The sequence below is a fragment of the Pipistrellus hanaki genome (genome assembly GCF_964339955.1).
Source record: "Pipistrellus hanaki genome assembly, chromosome: 2".
NCBI classification, from domain to species: domain Eukaryota; kingdom Metazoa; phylum Chordata; class Mammalia; order Chiroptera; family Vespertilionidae; genus Pipistrellus; species Pipistrellus hanaki.
In genome coordinates this window covers 184,113,516-184,139,044 of record NC_140504.1, presented here as the reverse complement: position 1 = coordinate 184,139,044, position 25,529 = coordinate 184,113,516, and the positions used below count along the sequence as shown (strand labels likewise).

The 25,529-nt window shown below is 44.0% G+C and overlaps 1 protein-coding gene and 1 long non-coding RNA gene across 2 annotated transcripts; one reads left to right on the top strand and one right to left on the bottom strand.

Moving 5' to 3' along the window:
* Positions 1-129: 129 nt before the first annotated feature.
* LOC311618033 lies at positions 130-3,923 on the top strand. The gene is made up of 2 exons (XR_014794210.1): positions 130-333; positions 2,393-3,923. It is a non-coding gene; the product is annotated as an uncharacterized lncRNA (long non-coding RNA).
* On the bottom strand, positions 3,239-21,517 carry RPA2 (replication protein A2). The gene is made up of 9 exons (XM_084875087.1): positions 21,312-21,517; positions 20,950-21,056; positions 16,145-16,246; positions 15,938-16,051; positions 11,346-11,420; positions 9,989-10,105; positions 5,972-6,079; positions 5,698-5,792; positions 3,239-3,910 (listed from the first exon to the last, which is right to left on the bottom strand). Exons 1-9 carry the CDS (start codon positions 21,487-21,489, stop codon positions 3,826-3,828), a joined length of 981 nt encoding a protein of 326 aa, XP_084731213.1. The 5' UTR covers positions 21,490-21,517; the 3' UTR covers positions 3,239-3,825.
* Positions 21,518-25,529: the final 4,012 nt, after the last annotated feature.

The following is a 25,529-nucleotide window of genomic DNA, read 5'->3' as shown; positions in this document are numbered from 1 at the left end:
AGATAAGTGACAAATGTGATTTTCCAACATAACATTTTTCATGGATACATTTGTACGGAGAATATTTATTTATTTATTTATTTTTTAATATATTTTATTGATTTTTTAAATTAAATTATTATCTGTGTACATATTTTAACATTGCCCCTCCTCCCATACATACCCTCCCTCCCCAGAGTTTTGTATCCATTGGTTGTACTTATAAGGGCATGTACCCTTGACCGGAATCAAACCCAAGACCTTTCAGTCCGCAGGCTGACGCTCTATCCACTGAGTCGGCTAGGGCTGAGTAATAGTTTCTAATGGCTGAATCCTCATATTAAAAATCTAAAGGCACCAGGCCCGGAGCAGCAGCTGCCAGGCTGGGAGCAGCCAGGTCCGGAGCAGCCGGGTCTGGTGTGGCCAGGCCCGGAGCAGCGGATGCCAGGCTGGGAGCGGCCAAGCCCAGAGCAACAGCTGCCAGGCTGGGAGTGGCCAGGCCCGGAGCAGCCGGGTCTGGTGCGGCCAGGCCCGGAGCAGCGACTGCCAGGCTGGGAGCGGCCAGGCCCGGAGCAGCCGGGTCTGGTGCGGCCAGGCCCGGAGCAGCAGCTGCCAGGCTGGGAGCGGCCAGGCCCGGAGCAGCCGGGTCTGGTGCGGCCAGGCCCGGAGCAGCAGCTGCCAGGCTGGGAGCGGCCAGGCCCGGAGCAGCCGGGTCTGGTGCGGCCAGGCCAGGAGCAGCAGCTGCCAGGCTGGGAGCGGCCAGGCCCGGAGCAGCCGGGTCTGGTGCGGCCAGGCCAGGAGCAGCGGCTGCCAGGCTGGGAGCGGCCAGGCCCAGAGCAACAGCTGCCAGGCTGGGAGCGGCCAGGCCCGGAGCAGCCGGGTCTGGTGCGGCCAGGCCCGGAGCAGCGACTGCCAGGCTGGGAGCGGCCAGGCCCGGAGCAACCGGGTCTGGTGCGGCCAGGCCCGGAGCAGCAGCTGCCAGGCTGGGAGCGGCCAGGCCCGGAGCAGCCGGGTCTGGTGCGGCCAGGCCCGGAGCAGCGACTGCCAGGCTGGGAGCGGCCAGGCCTGGAGCAGCAGCTGCCAGGCTGGGAGCGGCCAGGCCTGGAGCAGCAGCTGCCAGGCTGGGAGCGGCCAGGCCTGGAGCAGCAGCTGCCAGGCTGGGAGCGGCCAGGCCTGGAGCAGCCGGGTCTGGTGCGGCCAGGCCCGGAGCAGTGGCTGCCAGGCTGGGAGTGGCCAGGCTTGGAGAAGCGGCTGCCAGGCTGGGAGCGGCCAGGCCCGGAGCAGCTGGGCCTGGTGCGGCCAGGCCCGGAGCAGCGGCTGCCAGGCTGGGAGCGGCCAGGCCCGGAGCAGCTGGGCCTGGTGCGGCCAGGCCCGGAGCAGCGGCTGCCAGGCTGGGAGCGGCCAGGCCCAGAGCAGCCGGGTCTGGTGCGGCCAGGCCAGGAGCAGCGGCTGCCAGGCTGGGAGCGGCCAGGCTCGGAGCAGCAGCTGCCAGGCTGGGAGCGGCCAGGCCCGGAGCAGCCGGGTATGGTGCGGCCAGGCCAGGAGCAGCGGCTGCCAGGCTGGGAGCGGCCAGGCCCGGAGCAGCAGCTGCCAGGCTGGGAGCGGCCAGGCCCGGAGCAGCCGGGTCTGGTGTGGCCAGGCCAGGAGCAGTGGCTGCCAGGCTGGGAGCAGCCAGGCCCGGAGCAGCGGCTGACAGGCTGGGAGCGGCCAGGCCCGGAGCGGCCGGGACCGGAGCAACCGGGCCCAGAGCAGCCGGGTCGGGTGCGGCCAGGCCTGTAGCAGCAACAGCCAAGTCCAGAGCAACTAGGTCGGGAGCGGCAGTGACCAGACCCGGAGCAGCTGGTTGTGGAACGAACCAGAGCAACAGAGGCCAGGCCCGGAGCAGCCAGGCCCGAAACAGCTCGCTCCTCGCCTGTACCTGCCCACGGCTGCCTCTCAGACATGGCTGGAAACTTTTGCGGGAACTTGAGGGTCTGCTGAATCAAGTGATGAAGGCTTAGATCTGATGTGTTGAGTTAGTATAGCGCTGGGGTGTTGATCTGTGAGTGCCTTGGGTGGGGCCTGGATGAGGCTGGTTGACCTATTTGAAAATGTCTTTTGTGTGAAGTGTATCCTTGGGCATGTGGAGGTATTATTGATATGAGAAAATGCTAAGTAACAGATTTACTATCTGAAAAGGGATTTACTATCGGGGAAAGGGAGGGAGGAAGAGACTGAACATAAACTGTGCACCTATGGATGAGGACAATGGGGGATGGGGAGGGGGCAGAGGGTGGGGTGGGAACCTGGTGGAGGGGGGAGGAAATGAGGAACCTTTGTAATAATATGAACAATAAAGATTGATTTAAAAAAAAAAATAAATAAATAAATAAATAAATAAAACTAAAAAAAAAAAAAAAAAAAAAATCTAAAGGCAAATAGACTTCCACCCAGAACCAGGGCTATACATTGCCCATCTGAGGACACAAGCCTGATAACTAGAAAGAGAAGTCCATGACCCATAAAAGTACCCTATCATGCATTCTCAATTCAAATGTATGATTTTTTAAAACAAATTTTTAGATCACTGTCCTTTATAGGAAACAATCAAGAAACAAATAGACATACTGATGACTGACTTTTAAACATCTGTCTGCTCCCAAGAGAGGAACTACTCTGCATGGATAGAAAATAACAGCCAGAGTGCTGCTCGCTGCTCTGAACCAGGTGGTGGAGCTTTCTCTACACAGCTGCTAGATCTCATTTAGAAACATAGTTAAAACAATTATAGAACTTTTATTTGCATATTACACTTCATTAACTTACTCAAAATTAGCTCTTTCATTCAAGAAGTAGCTTATGGTCTGGAATTGTCAGAAACATCTTTGAACTAGTTTGTTTTCCCACAAGAAAAGAAGCTAATTAAGCTGACCAAAAAATAGGTAAGACCTCTTAGAATTTCATCTTGAGGTGACATGGTAGGTATTTTATCAGTCACATGATCATATACTGCTAGAGTCAAGATTAAGGTCTGCTTTAGAACCCTCATTAATGGCAATGCTAGATGCTTTACAAACTTTACTTCATTCAATCTTCATCGTAAACCTATAAGGAAATAACATTCTTGTCTTTTCATAAACGGAGGCTGATGTACCCTGCTCAAGATCTTAACTAAAAAGCAGGAGAGCGACGATGTCAAATCCAAGTTGAGTATGTTATACTGTCTCAGATAAGGTAGTAATTATACTAACTTAAGAAAAATAATGTCTTCACAAGTTACTACAATAATATAACTATTTTATTAAACACATGGATGTACTTATTTTGTACAAAACACGGTGACATTTCTCTCCTCTGCTACACGAGACTGCCACCCTAGAACTTCGTATTTACCAAAACACTTGGCAGCAGCCATGACAAGTTGAAAAGTGCAATTCTGAAAGTAACACCACATAACCAAAATGGGAACAAAGCCAGGCAGAAGTTAGATTTCTTGGCCAGCTCTCTGCTGACAGACCCTGATCGTACTCAACAGGAAATATTTTAGGAATAGAGATTCCTGAGAATTAATCTGCCCAACTATTGGCAGCATCGCTCTTCCACTTCCATCTATCCAGATGGTATTATAACTACCTAATTTGTAACTGAAGAAATTCCACTTTGGCTCACACCCCTAGGAGTTGCCCATCTCACTTTGAATTTCAAAATAACGGAAGAGCAGTTAAGTTTCAAAATGATGTCGATTGAGACATTTTAGGGATGAAACCTACTTTCTAGAAGTCAACTGTTCAAAACAAATGCACAGCTGGACACACAGACTGAGAATAGGCCCAGCTGGAAAATATGATGCATACCAATTAGATCCAGTTATTCTGCATCTGTGGATTTAAAATGATCATCATCCACAGTGGAATAGATGTGTCCCTCGTTGCTTAGAAAATCCACAGCTTGCCTAAAAAGAAAGGGAGGGAAAAAGGCTCATTTTCCTTCTTTATAAAAAATTCTTATATTAAAACTTTTTTTTTTTCCAGCTGTGACTCCAGACAGGATCCAAAGAGGAGTTTTACCATCCCTTCTCTGGGTTTTATGGAGACTTAGTTTACCCTTCTGTGTTAGCCTCTTAAGGCGCTGAGTCAGCCGTAAAAGGGCACACAGTGAAGGGCAAGAAAGGGAACTGCCTTTGTGACGCTGCCAAACATGCAAACTTCACTACCTCCCCCTTCCCATCTTGGCTAAGAATTCACATCCATTTGCTCACAGAAAGCTCTCGCAGGGAGAGGTGGCAGTAAATTTACAAAACTGAGGTCATCCACGCAGGCAATGGCTACTGGGAGAGGACTGCGTTGGATATCTCTCCCAAATTATATAAAGACTAGCAAATAGAGCCTCATTAAATACCAGTAGAAGCAAATCAAAACAACGATCTAAAGTTGTAGTTCAGCTTGCACATAAAATCTCCTAGCATAAAGTTATTTTTAAAAGTGGTCCTCCCCGCCCCCCGCACCTCCCTTGAACTGCTAGCCTGCCCTCTGAGAAGTAAAGTTGCAGGAAGATCTAAAGGGAAGGTCTTTCCAGAAATGGTTAAGAGACCTTCAAACCTTCACAGCCCTCAGGACCAGAGTCAATAACATATTTAGTAACAGGAACAAATTATAGAAGAGGTACTATGGTGACAGACATTATATACCTCATCATCATAGTTACTCTGAGACTGAAACGATTATCCTCATTTTATATGACAGGAAATGAAATTAAACCTGAGCATTTTTCTATGTAGGCCTAGCATATTGATTTATGGTAACAATAATCCAAGTATCATAATACCCAGTCTGTTTGATTAGTTCACTGGAATCAGGAAACTGCTTGTCTAACCTTGTATCAGGACGAGGCTGTGGGAAGGACTGTCTAATGGCTTCAGGTCCTGATGCGCACATCTCCACAGTGGGATGGTAATGCAAATGGTACTGTACATCTAAAGACAGAAGCTAAGGACCTCACACTCCTCCAGATCTAATCAAGAGGTATAAAGTCAATTTTTGCTCAAAATTATATCCCACATAATGAATGGGATTCAGTATTTCTTGAATGAACAAACAAATGAGTGATGTGATGCGCAACAACATTTTTGCAAGTTCTTTTCTATTTTTCCATGACTGAACAACTTCCTTTCTGTCAATAGTTTTGTGTGTATGCATGTGTCTGTGTGTGTTTTAAAATATATTTTATTGATTTTTTACAGAGAGGAAGAGAGGGATAGAGAGTTAGAAACATTGATGAGAGAGAATCGTCAATCAGCTGCCTCCTGCACACCCCCCACTGGGGATGTGCCCACAATCAAGGTACATGCCCTTGACCGAAATCGAACCTGGGACCTTTCAGTCCACAGGCTGACGCTCTATCCATTGAGCCAAACTGGTTTTGGCTTGTGTGTGTTTTTAAAATATATATTTTTTAATATCAGAAAGGAAGGGAGAGAGAGACATCAATAATGAGAGAATCATTGACTGCCTGCCTCCTGCACACCCCCAACAGGAGATGGAGCTCACACCCAGGCATGTGCCCTGACTGGAATCGAACTATGATCTCCTGGTTCATAGGTTGATGCTCAATCACTGAGCCACACCAGCTAGCTGGGCAACAGATATTTTTTTAAAAACTCACTTCTCATTACCAGGAAACTCTGATGAGGTGAAATGGGCATAATTCTGGAGTCCTAGCTCATAGAAATCAAATACTCACTTGATTGAGGTTAAAGGCATGTGTTGAAGCTGGTTCTTGAGATCGTGAAAGTTCAATCCTTCAGGTCTTGGGCAAGCCTTAATCAAATTCAGCACCTGAACATTCAAATCAGAAAGATTTTAGCAACTACTTTGAATCAGCTCCCCTCTTAAACCTAAATGTCTTTATAAGAAGGAAACAAGTTGGGTACTTAGATAATCTCAGAATCATTAAGGAAGTAACATTTATGACAGTCTGTGCTTTGCATTTCTGGAGCCATTCAAGTAGAGTTTACCTGGTTTTGGGCCACAGTGAGGCCATTTGTCGGTATGAGGCTATTCCCACCAAAGCTCCCTGCTTCACCCATTCCTGGATTGCTGATAGGTGCTCTCCCTGCTGAGGGCTGAATTAAGAGATAAGTTCACAATATTAGAAAATTCAATTTAAACACAGTCTTTGCTATTTTAAAGAGCTTGTTAATTCTTACAAAAAAACAATGTAGGTAGTTTTCCCAATAACAAGTGATTTTTTTAAAATTTAAAAAATATTTTTATTGATTTCAGAGAGGAAGAGGGTGAGATAGAAACATCAATGATGAGAGAGAATCATCCATTGGCTGCCTCCTGCAAGCCCCCTTACTGGGGATCGAGCCCACAACCCAGGCATGTGCCCTTGACTGGAACTGAACTCTGGACACTTCAGTCCAACACTCTGTTCACTGAGGCAAACTGGCTTACGCCCAATAACAAGTATTTATATTGGAAGGGGAAGCTATTATCTAATAAATATTTTTTTAAAATATATATTTTATAGGTTTTTACAAAGAGGAAGGGAGAGGGATAGAGATTAGAAACATCAATGAGAGAAACATTGGTCAGCTGCCTCCTGCACACTTCCTACTGGGGATGTGCCTGCAACCAAGATATATGCCCTTGACCAGAATCGAACCTGGGACCCTTGAGTCCCCAGGCCAACACTCTATCCACTGAGCCAAACTGGTTAGGGCATGATGAATATTTCAAAGGAAGGTAAAGGACATATCAAACCGGCTCCTTCTATTCTTTGTAATATGAGGGGAACAAGAGGAAAACTAGCACTGAGAAGAAAATTACCCAGGTTTGCTATAATGATATCCTTGGTGTTCAAGTAGGCGTGAAGCGTTATATGGAAAGGAGAATAGTTTCCATCAACCCCTCTCTTCTCTTTTACACCAGATTGGGGAAAAAAATTTTTGGAAAAAAAAAAAAAAAAAAAAAAAAAAAATATATATATATATATATATATATATATATATATATATATATATATACACACACACACACACACACACACACACATACATACATACATACATACAGTTTTCATTCCCTTCTTCAATGTTGGGAGCCAAAAAAGAATTGGTATTAGTGACTCCATCTTAAAAGACACCTCCATCTTAGACACTGAGTTTCTGACCTACCAGAACTCATGCCCCGTGGGAAACTGCACTCCCAGGCATGCACCTGGATGGCCTAAGATACATTGTTTCTACAGCCCATGGCGGCTGTTACTCAAGCTCTGCTTATCGAACTTCCTGCGGTTGGGGCAGAGCTGCACAACAGAAGGTTCTCTGTTGGCCGAAACCGGTTTGGCTCAGTGGATAGAGCGTCGGTCCAAAAGGTCCCGGGTTCAATTCCGGTCAAGGGCATGTACCTTGGTTGCGGGCACATCCCCGGTAGGGGGTGTGCAAGAGGCAACTGGTCGATGTTACTCTCTCATGGACGTTTCTAGCTCTCTATTTCTCTCCCTTCCTCTCTAAAAAATGAATAAAATATATTAAAAAAAGAAAAAAAGAAAGTTCTCTGTTGAAGATAAACTATTCTTGATATTTACGGTTTAGTTGCTTAGCTATCCGCTGATGTCCTTGGAGGAAACTCCCTCATTCTCCCTACATCCTTATACCCTGCAATAAACAAGGCTTGATCAGAACCCTGTCTTGTCTCCATTTCTCCGCGTCTCCTGCCCTCCCTCATTCCCTTCCAGGTGTCTCATTGCTCCTATGTTGCTGTCCCGCTGGCCGGGGCACTTCAAAGCAACTCTGAAACTTTTCTCACCAAAGACTTTTCAACCAACATATCCAATAATCTCTTTCAGACCTCATAACACTTGACCTCTCAGAAGGAGAAACTGCTTAGCACAATCCTCTTGCAATGTACCCTTCCCTAAACTACTTCTTCTTTTCTTTAAATCTCCTTTTTTAAGTGTCTCCCTGGGTTTCTTTCTCCCCATCCCCTCACGGGCTTCTTGATTCCCCAGTCTTCTGATTCTCCTCTTACCTCTTAAACTACACCTTATCAATATCATTTATTAGCTCTTCTTCTAACGGTCTCTTAAAAGGCTGATAGTCTCCCCAGGATTTCATTCCAGACCTCCTCCTAGACACAAATCCTTAGTCCCAGTCATCTATTGGACACCTATATCTAAGCTGTCTCACACTCCAAAATAAAATTTATTACTTTTCTCCCCAAACCTGTTTGCCCTGCTATATTCCATCTCAATTAAACTCAAACCTAATCAGCTAGACCTCAGTCATCCATTTGTTCCCCTTCCATAACCTGTCACCGCAGCCTTTTAATACAATCGTCAGTGTCGCTCAAGTCAACCCTCAACACACCTGGTCTCCTGATTGTTATCTCAGCTGCTAGTCTCTCCTACTCCATCAACCCTCCTCATTGCTACCAAGTAACTTCCAGTCATGTTGCTTCTCTGCCTAAAAGCTTCCAGGTGGCTCCCCCTGCCTGTGAAAACAATGTAAAACTTCTACTGGACACTTAAGACCCACCACAGTTAGATGTCAAAATCTGTATTTTTCTTCATCACTCCTTTTCAGCACACTCTACCCTCCAACTGCACTTGGACTTCTTGCCATCCCAAAACATGCCTTTGTCCCAAATATGTCATTTCCTGTCTGGAATGCTCCTCTCCTCATCTGCCTGGTAAACACTTTGTTGACATTCCCAAAGCCAAGTTAAGTCATGGTCTTCCTTCTTGGCTCTCATGGCATACGGCCCAGTCAGTCTTTCTCTCAGCAGCCTTCATTCACTTTCCCCCATCAGTCCCTTCATCTTTGCACAGTGCTTGGGGGACAGTGTGTGCTCAATCAATGTTTAATCTATTGAACTGAGAAGTAAGGATGACCAGTTAATGTTAACCCATAACAGGATATAGGAGCACTGTGGAACCTCACTAAGAAAGATCCCATCCAGTTGGGAGATTTACTCATTCAACAAATGTTCACTAGATGAACATTTGAGGTAAACAAAACAAGAACCAAGAATCAGTTGTGTGCCGAAACCGGTTTGGCTCCGCGGTAGAGCGTTGGTCTGCGGACTGAAAGGTTCCAGGTTCGATTCCGGTCAAGGGCATGTACATTGGTTGCGGGCACATCCCCAGTAGGGGGTGTGCAAGAGGCAGCTGGTCGATGTTTCTCTCTCATCGACGTTTCTAGCTCTCTATCCCTCTCCCTTCTTCTCTGTAAGAAAAATCAATAAAATATATTAAAAAAAAAAAAAAAAAAAAAAAAAAAAATCAGTTGTGTGCCGAAACCGATTTGGCTCAGTGGATAGAGCATCAGCCTGTGGACTGAAGGATCCCGGGTTCGATTCCGGTCAAGGGCATATACCTTGGTTGCAGGCACATCCCCAGTGGGGGGTGTGCAGAAGGCAGCTGATTGATGTTTCTCTCTCATTGATGTTTCTAACTCTCTATCTCTCTCCCTTCCTCTCTGTAAAAAATCAATAAAATATATTAAAAATTAAAAAATAATAGAGCATGTTAAAAAAAAAAAAAAAAAATCAGTTGTAGTCCTTTGTTTTCAAGCTAGATACCTTCACATTGCCTGCTGGTGAAATAGAAGTCTTATGTCTGAAATCAATAAAAAAAATATGTATATATATAAAAAATTTTTTTTACCACTACCGTTACAATTCCTCTAAACTACTACTGTTGCTATTCTTGGTGTCTCCTAATCTATTATCCATACAGCAGCCTCAGTGAGCTTTTAAAAAGATCAATTAGGCCTGGCCAATGTGGTTCAGTGGTTGAGCGTCAACCTATGAACCAGGAAGTCACAGCTGGATTCCCGGTTAGGGCACAAGCCAGGTTGCAGCTCAATTCCCAGTAGGGGGCATGCAGAGTGCAGCTGATCAATGATTTTCTCTCATCATTGATGTTGCTATCTCTCTCACCGTCTATATTCCTCTCTAAAATCAATACAGTATATTAATAACAAAGAAAAAAGAAAAAAGAAGAAGCTATGAATGAAGCTACTCACCTGGCTGTTAGCTTTGGTCAGCATCATGTGTGCATTCACTACTTCCAGAATATGTGCGGTGAACTCATTCATATCCTCCAGAGGCATGATCTTAAAGGCCACCAGGCTTTTTTTGTTCTATTAAAGAGAATAAAAGGTAAGCACATCCAAGTCAATTTCAGGTCAAAACATTATGGCTCTTTTCTTGGTTATATTTTGCTAATATGGAAAAAATGTGTTATATATTTTAAAAATTTTACTCAAGATTAATATAGTCAATAAAATATATCCTATCTAAAAAAAGAGTAACATGCAAATTAACTGTCACTCCAACACACAAGATGGCCGCCCCCATGTGATCAAACATGGTAGCCCCCATGTGTACACAAGATGGCCACCACAAGATGGCCGGCAGGGAAGGGCAGTTATGGGTGATCAGGCCAGCAAGGGAGGGCTGTTGGGAGAGACCAGGCCTGCAGGAGAGGGCAGTTAGGGGTGACCGGGGCCAGCAGAGGAGGGCAGTTGAGGGCGATCAGGCCTGCAGAGGAGGGCAGTTGGGGGCAACCAGGCTGGTAGGAGAGGGCATTTAGGCCAGCAGGGGAGCAGTTAGGTGTTGATCATGCTGGCATGGGAGTGGTTGGGGGTTGATCAGGCTGGCAGGCAAAAGCGGTTAGGGGCAATCAGGCAGGTGAGTGATTGGGAGCCAGCAGTCCTGGATTGTGAGAGGGATGTCTGACTGCCCATTTAGGCGCATTGGGACTGGGCCTAAATGGGCAGTTGGACATCCCTCAAGGAGTCCCAGATTGGAGAGGGTGCATGCTGGGCTGAGGGACACCCCCTCAGTGCATGAATTTCGTGCACTGGGCCTCTAGTATATATATAAAACAACAACTAAACAATCTCAGAGATGTTCAATGACTTCTCAAGGTTACATACCAAGCTGAACCTAAGATCCTGATTCTAAATCCAGTGCCCACCTATCTAGGCCTAATGGATGCCATAGACGTCAATTGCAGGCAAAGATCCTGTTCTTTCTCTACCATTCTGCTAGTTTTATATTAAAGTAAAAATCCATTATTTCCTTTTGAAGAAGAGAATAATAAAATAACTTCAATATAATTCTCATTAAGCACAAAGACTTAGTTAAGTTTTAAGAATTCTAAATGCAGGCATGAATCTAGAAATTGTTGGCATGCAAATCCATTTAAAATTTTATTTTTATTTTTATTTTTAAGGGGTATCAAACCTGCCCCTTACTGATAAAAGAGTGTTGTCCTGATATGCAATCTTAGCATATCAGGACAACACTCTAACCAACTAATCTTCCCAGCCAGGGCCCATGCAAATACATTTTAACAGGCATTTTTTCTGACTTTACCTGAAAAGATCTCAGATGGCCAGCCACTTTCACATATGTTTCTGGAGGAACCACAGTGTTTTCACCACTGGCATCCTAACAGATAAAATACAAACACATTACTAAGGTTTTAGTGATATTGGTAAAAGCTTCTTTAAAATCTCTAAATTATGTACAGAAACAAAAAGTTATAAAGCTACAGGATCCTAATATGTCGCTAACTAATTTAACCTATCTATTAGAATTAACTGTTTTGTAAAAACAGGAATTAGAATAAACATCTCTAAAGGTAATTTCCTGTTCCAAAGTTCTGTTATGTACATCATAAAAAAGCAAACAAGGCTGGTACTCTCATTCAGTGCTCTTAGGTACACAACTTTGTGGTGGATAGTGGACATACTTATTGGCATAGTGTTTCTATAATACTTTTAGGAATTAAGTGAAATAATTAAGAACATGCATAGATTTAACTTTAGGAATATTTATAATAACATAGATTACAATATTGAAAAATTTAAAACAGCTTAAATATCCAACAACAGGCACACATTCATACAATGTAGAATTCTATTAACTGGGAAAACAAGTTAGAAAGGTGATTCCCCAAGAGGGGGAAAATACACACTAAAATGTGAACAATGGTTAACTGGGATAATTGGGGTTTTCTAGAATATGTACACATTATTTATTTATAAGAAAAGAATATAAGCTGATTCATAAGATTTTTATGATTATAAAATACGTGACTATAAAAAACTAGAAAGAAGAAAAAAACACACCTAGAAAATCGCCTGGGCCATGCAGCCCAGTGGTTGAGCATTGATCTATGAACTAGGAAGTCATAGTTCAGTTCAGGTCAGGACACAAGCCCAGGTTGCAGGCTCCATCCCCAGTGTGCAGAGTGCAGAAGGCAGCTGATAAATGATTCTCTCATCATCAATGTATTTATCTCTTTCTCCCTCTCCCTCCATCTCTGAAGTCAATAATATATTTTAAAAAACAACAACAACAAAAAACCCAAATGTAAAAATCAAGCCCTAGCTGGTTTGGCTCAATGGCTAGAGCATTGGCCTATGGACTGAAGTGTTTTGGGTACGAGACCAAGTCTCTTTTATCTACCAGTCAAGAGCACATGCCTAGGTTGTGGGCTCAATCCCCAGTAGGGGGTGTGCAGGAGACAGCTGATCAACGATTCTCTCTCATCATTGATGTTTCTCTCCCTTCCTCTCTGAAATAAATTTTTAAAAAATTTTAAAAAATTAAATTAATTTTGCCTAATTAAAAAATAAAAAACATGTATTTTCTTTCAGTCTATTTTCTCCATACACGTTTTTCTTTGCAAAATACTATGCACACTATCATATAGCATGCTATTTTCCTCTCAACAATTTATGGTAAACACTTTTTTGTGACAATTCATACTTTTCTACATCATTTGGAATATTTTATAAATATACCATGGTTTAATTAAAAATACTCTATTGTTAATATTTTGAGATTGCTTTTTTCATTATTATAAATAATGATATGATTAACATTCTTACAACTGCACATGTATTTCATTATTTCCTTAATGTAAACCTTTAGCAGTGGAGTATGAAGTCAACATTTTTATGAAGGATGATTTTGATCATTAGCTGATTTTTTTTATAGTTTTTTTTTTTAAATATATATTTTATTGATTTTTTACAGAGAGGAAGGGAGAGAGATAGAGAGCTAGAAACATCAATGAGAGAGAAACATCGACCAGCTGCCTCTTGCACACCCCCTACCGAAGATGTGCCCGCAACCAATGTACATGCCCCTGTCCGGAATCGAACCTGGGACCTTTCAGTCCGCAGACCGACGCTCTACCACTGAGCCAAACCGGCTTCGGCCATTAGCTGATTTCTTAAGAAAAATATATTTTTATTGATTTCAGAAAGGAAAGGAAAGGAAAGGAAAGGAAAGGAAAGAAAAGAAAAGGAAGAGAGATAGAAACATCAACGATGAGAAAGAATCATTGATTGGCTGTCTCCTGCATGCCCCACTACTGAGGATTGTGCCTGCAACCCAGGCATATGTCCTTGCCTTGACCAGAATCGAACCTGGGGACCCTTTAGTCTGCAGGCTGACACTCTTATCCACTGCCAAACTGGCTAGGGCAATCCCATCATCAGCTGATTTTTTTTTTTTTTTTTAAACAAATGTCTTTTGCCGGGACTGTTTTGGCTCAATGGATAGAGCGTCGGCTTGGGGACTGAAGGGTCCTGGGTTCGATTCCGGTCAAGGGCATGTACCTTGGTTGCGGGCATATCCCCAGTAGAGGGTGTGCAAGAGGCAGCTGATCAATGACTCTCTCTCATCGATGTTTCTAACTCTATCTCTCTCCCTTCCTCTCTGTACAAAATCAATAAAATATATTTTTTTTAAAAAAAGTCTTTTATTTTTAAATATATTTTATTGATTTTTTACAGAGAGGAAGAGAGAGGGATAGAGTTAGAAACATCGATGAGAGAGAAACATGGATCAGCTGCCTCTTGCACACCCTCTACTGGGGATATGCCCACAACCAAGGTACATGCCCTTGACCGGAATCGAACCTGGGACCTTTCAGTCCGCAGGCCGATACCCTATCCACTGAGCCAAACCGGTTTCGGCATCAGCTGATTTTTAAAAATATAGATATATTTTTTGATTTTTTACAGAGAAGGGAGAGGAATATAGTTAGAAACATCAATGAGAAACATCGATCAGCTGCCTCTTGCACACTCCCTACTGGAAATGTGCCCACAACCAAGGTACATGCCCTTGACTGGAATCGAACCTAGGACCCTTGAATCCCCATGGGGGCTGACGCTCTATCCACTGAGCCAAAAGGTTAGGGATCATCATTTGATTTTTGAGAAAAGTTTTATCAGTTTATACACTGAGTGGCCAGATTATTATGATCTTTGAACGCATAATAATCTGGCCACTCAGTGTATATCCTATATAAAATGCAAATTGTCCCCTAGACCAGGAATTCAACCAGCAGGCAGGCCAGCCAACCCCCTATGTTCCCTCCCCCTGACCAGGCTGGCTGGACCCCACCCATACACGAATTCATGCACCTGTGTTCAGAGATCATAATAATATGGCCTCTTAGTGTATTTATACCATCGGTGTAGGTATACTCACTTCCCCAAACAAGCAGTGACAAATCATTAATTAATTAAGTGCTTACTAAGTACTAGAGACACTATGCTAACTACTGCTCTCATCTGAAGTAGGCAATGCCATTCTTTTTTTTTCTTTGTCAATTTAGTATGTTAAAAATGATATCTTAATGTCTATTAAACTTGATTATTGTTGCAATTTATATTTCATCTGTAATAAAATATGTGTATCTTCTTTGCCCACTTCTCTAAAATGCAATTGGTTCTTTCTTTGTAAGAGCTTTTATCAAATAAAAAATTTGATGTTTATAATATGTGCAAAAATTTCCCCATTTATTTAAATAATATTTACTTAGGGCCCACTATGTAACTGGTATTGGTTTAGGTGCTGGGGATACAATGCCAACATAAAAATCCTTGTTCTCTAATGTCTGTCTTTTGCCCCCCTTTTTAAAAAAATATATCTTATTGATTTTTTGCAAAGAGGAAGGGAGAGGGATAGAGTCAGAAACATCAATGAAACATCAATCAGCCGCCTCTTGCACACCCCCTACCGGGGATGTGCCTGCAACCAAGGTACATGCCCTCGACCGGAATCGAACCAGGGACCCCCCCAGTCCTCAGGCCGATGCTCTATTCACTGAGCCAAACTAGCCAGGGCCTGTCTTTTGCCTTTTTTACTTGTTTATAGTATTTTGAAAAGTTAGAAGGTTTTAAAGTTTTACGATACAAAATATATTAACCTTTTATTTTAAGATTTTGCCTTTGATGTCTTATGCATTACTAGTGTCCCAGTGCACGGATTTGTGCACATTAAAAGGAAGTTAATTAGAATAAATATTTTAATATCACTATTCGCATCCTGCTAACAAAAAGAAAATAAGATTCTACCGAGTCTCCTATCTATCTACTTTAGGACTTCTGTGAGGATCAAATGAGATAAGGCATGGGGAAACACTTCACAAACATCTGGTTATCCACTGTAAAATGTTTGTACCTGGCTATAAAGCAAGTTGGGTTCCCGGCCTGAAGAAACTCCAGGGAGGCTAGTGGCTAGGGAGAGGAAGCTATGTGATATCATTACTCAGCATCCACAGCAACCATTTCTGGGAGGGGCTGGGCTGTGGGCCACATTTTGCACCGGGGGTCTTGGCAGTGTTGGCTGCGATTTGGTGGGGTGTTGCTCTGGGGTGGTGGTGGGTGGGGCCTGTGTCCCACTTGGGGGAAGCCAAGTGTTGGTTTGTCGGTGCCAGCTCCATGGTGCTGTTTATTTTTAAATGGTCAGTGCACATCATGGCAGCTCCTGCATTGAGCGTCTGCCCCCTGTTGGTCAATATACATCATAGCTACTGGTTGGATAGATGGACATTTAGCCTTTTATATAGATTTTTATAATAAGAATCTTCCAAAAGACTAAAGAAATCCAACAACTCCAAAGTCCCAAAGTAACCCCACCCTGATTTAAAAACTGCTTACATCTGTGTCAACCCACTGGCGAACATCCATGGGTGCAGCTGTCATGTCATCTATTTTGTAAACAATGTTGGTTGGAGCCTTCTCTGCATGTCTGATTATCCCCACAATAGTGACCTATATCAGAAGAAAAAAAAGTTTGGTTTTCTTTGAAACAAAAGCAACATTTATATATTTTTAAAAGAAATAATCTTATTTCATTATTCATACCTGTGATATTTCAACACTTCCAATTCTGAACACTTCATCAACCAGAGTGGCAGAAAGCAGCTGAGATATGGTACAGGGTACAATATGCTGGGCTCGGGCTCTCTGAAAGAAAGCATGTACAAAGTCAACTGAAATAACTACTCATTTAATACCTGCTACATGTGCCAAGCACTTTGCATATAACACTAGAGGCCCAGTGAATGAAAAGTTTGTGCACTCTGGGGAGGGTGTGTGTGTGTGTGCGCGCGCGCGCGCGCGTCCCCGTGCGCACGCGCGTCCCCGTGCGCACGCGCGTCCCCGTGCGCACGCGCGTCCCCGTGCGCACGCGCGTCCCCGTGCGCACGCGCGTCCCCGTCAGTTCGCCTGTGCCCTCTCGCAGTGAGTGCCTTGGAGGCGGGAGAGGCTCCTGCCACCAGCCATGAGCCCAGCTTGTGGCTAAGCAGTGCTCCCCTTGTGGGAGTGCACTGATCACCAGGGGGCAGCTCCTGCATTGAGTGTATGCCCCCTGATGATCAGTGCACATCATGGCGACCAGTTGTTCCACCATTTGGCCAATTTGCATATTAGCCTTTTATTATAGAGGAGGATTGGATAAAGCAAGCCTCATTACCTGCGTTTCAGATGGAAACCAAGGTCACATAGCTAACAAATGCCACACTTTAGAATTCAAACCCGGGTTTGCATGACTCCAAAGCTCCTGGAGAATGGCTAAGTTTATATTGCACTAGAGATTCACCGAAATGAGTGAACCAGAGTGGGGACAGCATAGGAATGACCTGCTTTCCGAACAAACTTTTAAGAAGAAACCCCAGCTTTAGGCTGATGGAGCTAGCTGTTCATCACTGGTAAGATGAGATGGTATTTGGAAAGGGTTTGAGAAATGGCCAGTAGAGATAGAACTTTGGACTTGCTCTAAATCTCTCACTCTTTTTTATTTATTTATTTTTTAAAATATATTTTATTGATTTTTCACAGAGAGGAAGAGAGAGGGATAGAGAGTAAGAAACAAATTGGTGATTTCATGAGGGAGCATTTTAGACTGAACCCTAAAACCCCAAAATTTTTGTTGTTGTTAATTCTCACCCAAGGATATTTTTCCATTGATTTTTAGGGAGAGTGGAAGAGAGAGGAAAAGACAGAAAGATCGATGTGAGAAAAACACATTGACTGGTTGCCTTCTGCACGTGCCCTGAGCCAGGGAGGAGCCTGCAATTAAGGTACATGCCCTTGACCAGAATAGAACCCAGGACCCTTTGGTCTGCAGGCTGATGCTCTATCCACTGAGCCAAACCGGCTAGGACTGAAGCATGACCATTTTGATAGTGAAAAAATAGTGGATGAGGAATGAGCATTACAAACTGAGGACAAATATGCACTTCCACAGAATCAGAGGTAATTTACAAAACAAAAAAGCATAGTGGGTTAAAGATTAGACTTCTTCCTGTCAGAAATCAACAGGAGCAACCTGACAACTGTTCTACATGCAAGACCAAACATAGTAGACTTTAGCAGCTGCCAGCTTTACCCCGAAGATCCATGACACTAGCAACATTTCACTGTGCTGAAGCATAGTTTTGAATGGTATTAGCAAGCTGGTGGCAAATAAGCCCAGCCAACCACGAGAACATATACCACAAAAGGCAGCATTTGAGGGAGAAGAGTTTGGTTCTACCACTTAGGAACAGTGTGCTTTTGGTCACATTTCTCAACTCATCTGTACCTCAGTAACCTCACCTATAAAACAAGGAATGACAAAATCATTATGAAAATTAAATATATGGTGAAGAACCTACAATATCACTTGGTACATGTAGACATACTCAATAAATGTGAGCAATTATTGTGTCAGCTATTGTTCCTCACTCTTTATATTTGAAATAGTTTTTAATAAGGATGTGAAGGGATCGACTATATTTTTTAAAGTTTACTTTACGGTATTTTATAGGTGAAGTTATGTGCTATATTAGAATTCACAGATTTAAAATTTGCTGAGGTCCCAGGCTCTCACAACTGAGAGTTTTATTGTATCTGCAGCATAAAAAAATTAAAAATCACTGTAGTAACAGCAGCAAGAACATGGGTTTTGGAGCCAGACTGTACTACAGATGTGTTCAAATCCCAGCTCCAGGCCCAGGACACACCACTCACTATAGCCGAAACCGATCATTGTCTAATAGAAAGATGTGGACAGGAAACCCAGAAGGCTGGTCTACAACCTTAATTGCTGTGAAAGCTAATCACTCACTGTTTAGTTGAAACATTGTTAGCTAAAGCAGCCTCTACCTGTTTGTCTTCTGTAAATTTCTGTTATTGGAATTTCCTGCCTAAAGGCTATGTGTGAATCCCATAGTCTTAATAAAATAAAAAATCACTTGTAGCCTGCTTTTTAATGAGCACCTATTATGTGCCAGAACTGAATGCAGAGTGCCTGATTTGTTCCAAAAAGATTCAGAGAGTGCAACCAGGCACAAGTATGTTCAATTTTGAAAATATAACTTTCTAGCTGACTATGAACCATTATTTTAAGTACTGTATGAAACCACCATTTTTATGGATAAAACATTGGAAACTTCACATGGTTCAATAAAATATAATGGGTTTACAGTCAATAGGAAACATTTAAATCTAATTTACTGTGAAAAAGGCACTGGATTTGAAACACAAAAAGACCCAGGTTTCAGTCTTCAGCTTATAACCATCATCCTTCTCTGAAAAGCTGTTTCAAAACACAGCCCAAGCTAGGAATCCTGAGGTACAAATTCTAACAACTGGAATGAAGAAAAAATAGTTAAACTTAGGGAGAAGAGATGAGAACCAATTATCTAGCTTCTGTTTTCACCTTCAAAGTCTCACAGCACAGTAGAAAACAATTAAATAATTGGAGTCCTCTCTGGTCTTTCCTGGTAAAAAAACAAAAAACTACCACAAAGAGAAGCTGTTTACCAGATTTTGGATTTTCTCAGCACCGTGTGTGTATGTGTGTGTGTGTGTGTTCTGTCTGGTTCCAGTTACTTACTGCGTCAGCTTAGGGAGTCCCTTAAGCTCCCAAACTCTGTTGTACAAGAGAATAAGCAACAAATACCTTATAGAATTATATGAAAAACATAAAGCAACGTCCAAATGCATGAGCATTATCGATGCATTCATTCTTCCCCACCAACACCCACCCCAAAACCAACAGTCTAAGTCAGCGTTTTTCAACCGCTGTTCCGCGGCACACTAGAGATGTTGCCTGGTGTGCCGTAGGTGCAGACAAGAATTTTATAATTTTTCACTATTTTGTTTACTTAATATTTCATAATAAAGTAATTATAAAATACTTTCTTTGTGTTTATTTGATTCCTATTCAAGAGAATTACTTTATATATAGTCAATATAGGCACAGAGTTAAATTTTTTAACATTTTCTAATGGTGGTGTGCCTCGTGATTTTTTTCATGAAACAAGTGTGCCTTTGCCCAAAAAAGGTTGAAAAACACTGGTCTAGGTAAAAGCTTACCAACCTGAACGCAACACACAGAACCTGCCAACTCTGAATCTTACCATCACACCTGAGCGGCACCTCGAGAGGCCACGTTAACCCACGTTAACCCAGTGGTTAAACGCAAACTCTTTTCCCCAAAGAGGACATAACCAGCGTGTGGACAGCTTTTTACCGATCCCCTCCTTACACCTTAGCTTATTCACCCATTCCCCGTGGGATGAGAAGGGTCAGTACCATTATCTGACGGAGAAACGCGCCGCGGACACCCGGTGCGAGCGGCTGCCCCCCCCTCAACTGCCAGTTACAGGGCCGTTGGTCGGGGCGCTGTGCATCATGGCCCCGCGCTCAGGCCTTTCCAATAACACGCGGGGCCACTGACTGCCGGGGCTGTGGGGCAGGCAGTGCATATATATGCTAATATGGTCCCACAACAACCTGGTGAGGCACGGGTTATGAAGAAGGTGAAGAAATCTGTTCGAGCCCTAGCTGGTTTGGCTCAATAAATAGAGCATCAGCTGTGGACTTGGGGGGGGGGGGGGAGATACATGCCCTTGACTAGAATCGAACCCGGGACCTTTCAGTCCACAGGCTGATGCTCTATCCACTGAGCCAAACCGGTTTCGGTCATCATTGATGTTTCTACCTCTCTCTCTTCGTCTCTCTTCCTCTCTAAAATCAATAAAATATCTTAAAAAAAGAAATGTGTTCGATGACACTCTGCAAATAGCGAACAGACCCATGGACTTCAAAGACCTCGCTCTTTCCCCCGTATTTTACCACTTCTCTCTGTTTAACTTAAAAAGGACTCGGAAGACAGAAAGAACGTAAAATAGGCTAATAATACGAGTTCGGTTTTCCCACAAGGCACTGGCCACATCAGTAAATTTCAAAAGAAAGCCAAGGAAACAGTGGGTGCAACGTTTGGGGAGATTCCTTTTCTTTTTTTTTTCAAACGGACAGCACTTAATCAGGAGATTCGGTAAGGTAATAGTTATCAATTCAGTTCATGTTTGCACCCTTCCTTCGCGCAGACATGTTCTCACGGGGATGAACCACGAGCTTCAGGACAGAGCACATAAAAAACTCTTCTCTCAAACCTCAGAGGGAAAGTAGGGGAGGGGAGGGGGAGGGGGAGAGATCAACCAAAGGACTTGTGTGCATGCATACGGGCCTCGCCAGTGGCCATGGACAACGGAGGGGGGGGGGGCATATGTGGGGAGGGGTTTGGGGTGGAATGCGGGGGGATGAGGACAATTATGTGGTACCATAATCAATGAAATTTTAAAAAAAGAAAAGGAAAAAGAAACATTCGTCCAACGTACTGATTTCCTCTCGGCCTGAGAAGGCGTCGGCGATCCAAAGCCCCCGGGGGACTGCGTGTAGCCACCGGCTCCCCCAAAGGTGGAGCTGCCATAGCTCTCAAATCCACCTGGTTTTAAATAACAACCGAGTTAGCATCTGAGCAGCTTCCCCAAGCCTCTGAAAGACCCACAGGCGCCCTCCCCACGTCGCTCCCGCACCCGAACCCTCCCAGCGCGTCCCTACGCTTCCCCACCACCTGCCGCGGCCCCCGATCGCCCAGCTCGGGCTCCCGCCCCTCCCCCTCCGCCACCCCTGCCTCTCCGACCCCCGCGCTCTGGGCGAAATCCTCGCTATTCTCATCCTGCGCCACATGGGTCATTACTATTCCACATCGTGGTCACGATCCCCTCAGGAAAGACGTCCAGAAGGCTCCGGTCCACCGGGTTCGCTGACGCCTCAGAACCTAGTTGCTGTCGCAGCACTACACTTTTCCCGGGCGCCACAAACTCCTTCCCGCGAACGGCGGAGCCAATCACTGTCCAGAACGCTTCTCGCGTCATCCAATCAATGCACGTGAATCCTACGCCATTTCCGGTATTTGCTGGCCTCGCTTCCCAAGTCGCGCGCGCCGTTCCAAGAAGGACCGAAAGCCGCCGCGGCCATCTTTACGAAGGGCACGCACGCTGCGTCGGCGGAAGCGAGAATCTGAGTGAAGGCTGCGGGCGCTCAGAAAAATAACCAATCCAATTATGATTCCGGATCTCAAGCCCCTATGATCCCACCTCCATCCATAAGCGACGCTGGCGTCACTTCCTTTGTTCGGCGTTTTCCTCGGTTCCCGCCCGAATTTTCACCAATCACACGACGCTTCAATCTAAAGAGCTACAGTAGAGCCCTGCGTGTGTGGTTAAACCAATGAGCATGGACCCAGGAACCAAGAGGACACGGTTTGATTCCCTGCTCATGGTTGCAGGTTCATCCCCCAGTAGGGGGCGTGCAGGAGTCAGTTGATCAATGTGTCTCATCATTGATGTTTCTCTCTTCCTCACGCTCTAAAATTCAATAAAATATATATTTTTTAAAATAAAGCGCTAAAGTAGAATTCCCGCTTCAGAGTCTGCACATTGCAGTTCCCCAGGATATGTGCTTACAGGAAACACACAGTCCTGGTTTCACAGCACTTTATCAACTGCATAATCTTGAAAACAAAGAGCCAAATTCCCTTCTTGTATTGCCACCCCTTTTTCTAATTCTACCCAGGGAAGCTATAAAAAACAAAACAAAACAAAAATAAACCCCTACACTTTCCCCCAGGATGGCCTTCAAAACACTCTGAGGATTGCACTCCCGACACCCATCCTCACCCCAGTCTAATCCAGCTCCACATCCTTAGTTGCTTCAACTATTCTAAATATGAGTATGTTCCTCCTGTAGAGAGTGGAACATGTCTATCAGTTTGTGGACAAAAAGAGCCACATGCTCACCTAATAAGCTCAGGGGAGGCCTGGGTGGCAATCTTGCAAATTCAGAGACCTAAAAGGGCCACAAAAGATGGTTTGAAAATTAAATATTTAACTACAAACAGGTTATAGTGGGTAGTCATGTCCTAGGCCGATATTTTCCCTGACAAAGATCAACTTAGATCTCATTTACTGAGCCCATTTGTCTTTTTTCCTCTAAGATAACATATCTATGAGATGTCTGGGTAACTTGTAACTTCCCTTTTTTCTGGAGCCCCTGGGGCACAACCAGATGTGGTGGGTGCCAGGACAGATGCTCAAATTCCTTCATTATCATGTTAATTGTTCCTGTACCACCTAAGTTAAGATGACCAGACGTCTCACTTTTGCCGGGACAGTCCCAATTTTTAATAATTTGTCCCGTGTCCTGCGGCGTTTTTTAAAAAAATTGTTAAAAATCGGGACTGTCGCGCCAAAAGCGGAATGTCTGGTCACCTTAGTTAATGGGCTTCATTTGGGGTTTAATTAGTTATAAATTCAGCTGTGAAGGTTATACATTTAAAAATGAAATGTCTTAGATTAAAATATAACACAATGCAACCATCAGAATATAACTTTTGCACATCTTTTCAAGAGCTTGCTGATCTGACAAATTGAAAAGAGGGCTCAGTTCTCAGTGCTAAAATAACTAGTATTTCTCTATGTGTTAAATGCATTCATCTCTCAAGGTTTACTTTTGTCAAGTTGCAGTCTTCCAGTCACAGTGCTTTTCTTTCTTTCTTTCTTTCTTTTTAAATAAATTTTTATTGTTCATATTATTACAAATGTTCCTTTCCCCCCCCCTTCTCACCCCACCCTCTGTCCTTTCCCCACCCCCCATTGTCCTCATCCATAGGTGCACAATTTATGTTCAGTCTCTTCCCACATCTCCCTCTCCCCTTTTCCCCAAAAATCATCAGTTCACTCCCCTTCCATACCTCTGATTCTATTATATTCAACAGTTAATATTGTTCCTCAGATTTTTTTTTTAGTTTCCTTGGTTTTTAGATTCACTTGTTGATAGTTACGTATTTGTTGTTCATAATTTTTATCTTTATTTACTTTCTCTTCTGAAAGAACCCCCTTCAGCAATTCATATAATTCTGGTTTGGTGGTGATGAACTCCTTTAGCTTTTTTTTATTAGTGAAGCTCTTTATCTGACCTTCGAATCTGAGTGATAGCTTTGCTGGATAGATTATCTTTGGCTGTAGGTTCTTACTATTCATCACCTTGAATATTTCTTGCCATTCCCGTCTGGCATGCATGGTTTCTGTTGAGAAATCAGCTGACAATCGTATAGGTGTTCCTTTATAGGTAACTACCTGCTTAGCTCTTGCTGCTTTTAATATTCTTTCTTTGTCTTTTGCTCTTGGAATCTTAATTATGATTTGTCTTGGTGTGGTCCTCTTTGGATTCCTTTTATTTGGAGTTCTGTGTGCTTCCTGGACTTGTAAGTCCAATTCTTTCACCAGGTGGGGGAAGTTTTCTGTCACTATTTCTTTCAGTATGTTTTCAATATCTTGCTCTCTTTCATCTTCTGGGACCCCCATAATTCTGATGTTGGATCGTTTGAAGTTGTCCCAGAGGTTTCTTACATCATCTTCAATTTTCTGGATTCTCTTGCCTTCTAGCTTCTGCAGAGGAGTGTCTTCTGGCTCTTTATGTTCCAAATCTTTGACTTGATTCTTGCGATCTTCTATTCTGTTTTTAGGACTCTGTAAAATATTTTTTATTTCAGACAATGTATTCTTTATTTCTTGTTGATCCCTTATCATTTCTTGTTGATCCCTTTTCATATCCTCATAGATCTCATTTATTTTATCGGCCTTTTCTAGGAGACTCTTGAAAAACTTTATAAGTGTGGTTTTGAACTCTATATCCAGTCGCTTTTTGTCCTCCATTTCTTTCGTTTGTGATCTGTTTGGTTTAGGCATTTTCTCAGGCAGCTTTCCTGATGGGGCGGGGTTTCAGGGTGGAGCCTACAGCCTTGGCTTCCGTCAGCCCCGCCCTATGCGGGTCCTTCAGTACTTGTTGCAAGCGACTCTGAGAGAAAGGTGCCCTCGATTTTCGCCTGCTGCCAAACTGTCTATGCTCTCCCCCAATGAGTCCGGTATTGGGGTTCAGTTCAGTTGGAAGTGGAGTTGGAGGTGGCGTTCAGAGCAGTCTGGAGCCCCTGTCTCCTTCCCGTCAGGGCAATCCCGCGGCACAGCCGGCCAGCCCTTCTCTGCGCGCTGTGTGCGAACCTCCGGGACCTCCTCTCGCTGTTCCCTGGGGTTCCGCCTTACAGCCCAGCTCCCTATGGGTGAGCCTGGGTCCCCGGGGTCTGGCCTAGAATTGGGGTTCAGAGCAGTTGGAGCTGGGCCCAGCACAGTCGGAGCTTTTCTCTGCTTCCCGCTTGGGAACGCCAGCCAGGCACTCGGCCTCCCTCCTCTCCGGCTCCGTCCTCTCTGCGCGCCGCGTGTCTCCGTACCTTAGGCTTTTACAGCTTCTCCGCGCTTCCTTCTGGTTTTCTCCTTGCTTCTTGTTGTAAGATTTCCAGTCAGTCGACTTTCCTGTAGTTCTGGGTAATGTCCATTTTATATTTTAGTTGTATTTTGTTGAAATTGTTGTGTGCGGCTGCGGCTAGTTGCCTACCTGAGCAGCCATCTTGGATTCTCTCCACAGTGCTTTTCAAGAAGTGTTCCATTTCCCTCTCTAGGCTATTATCAGGACTGAAAAGAGGAGCAATGCCATTTATTTATTTATTTATTTATTATTTTTTTAAAATATTTTTTATTTTATTTATTTTTTACAGAGAGGAAGAGAAAGAGTTAGAAACATCGATCAGCTGCCTCCTGCACACCCCCTACTGGGGATGTGCCTGCAACCAAGGTACATGCCCTAGACCAGAATCAAACCTGGGACCTTTCAGTCCACAGGCCGACGCTCTATCCACTGAGCCAAACGGGTTTTGGTCCCCCCAACAATCTTGAGGGCAGGGACTGCCCTGGGTTCCCCCCTGGAACATGTTTCCCAGCATGAGTGAATGGATTACTCATAGTCTTGATTCATTTGTGAATAAGCGGCTTTATCCCCAACTAACAGTGAAGTTTTTTCAATG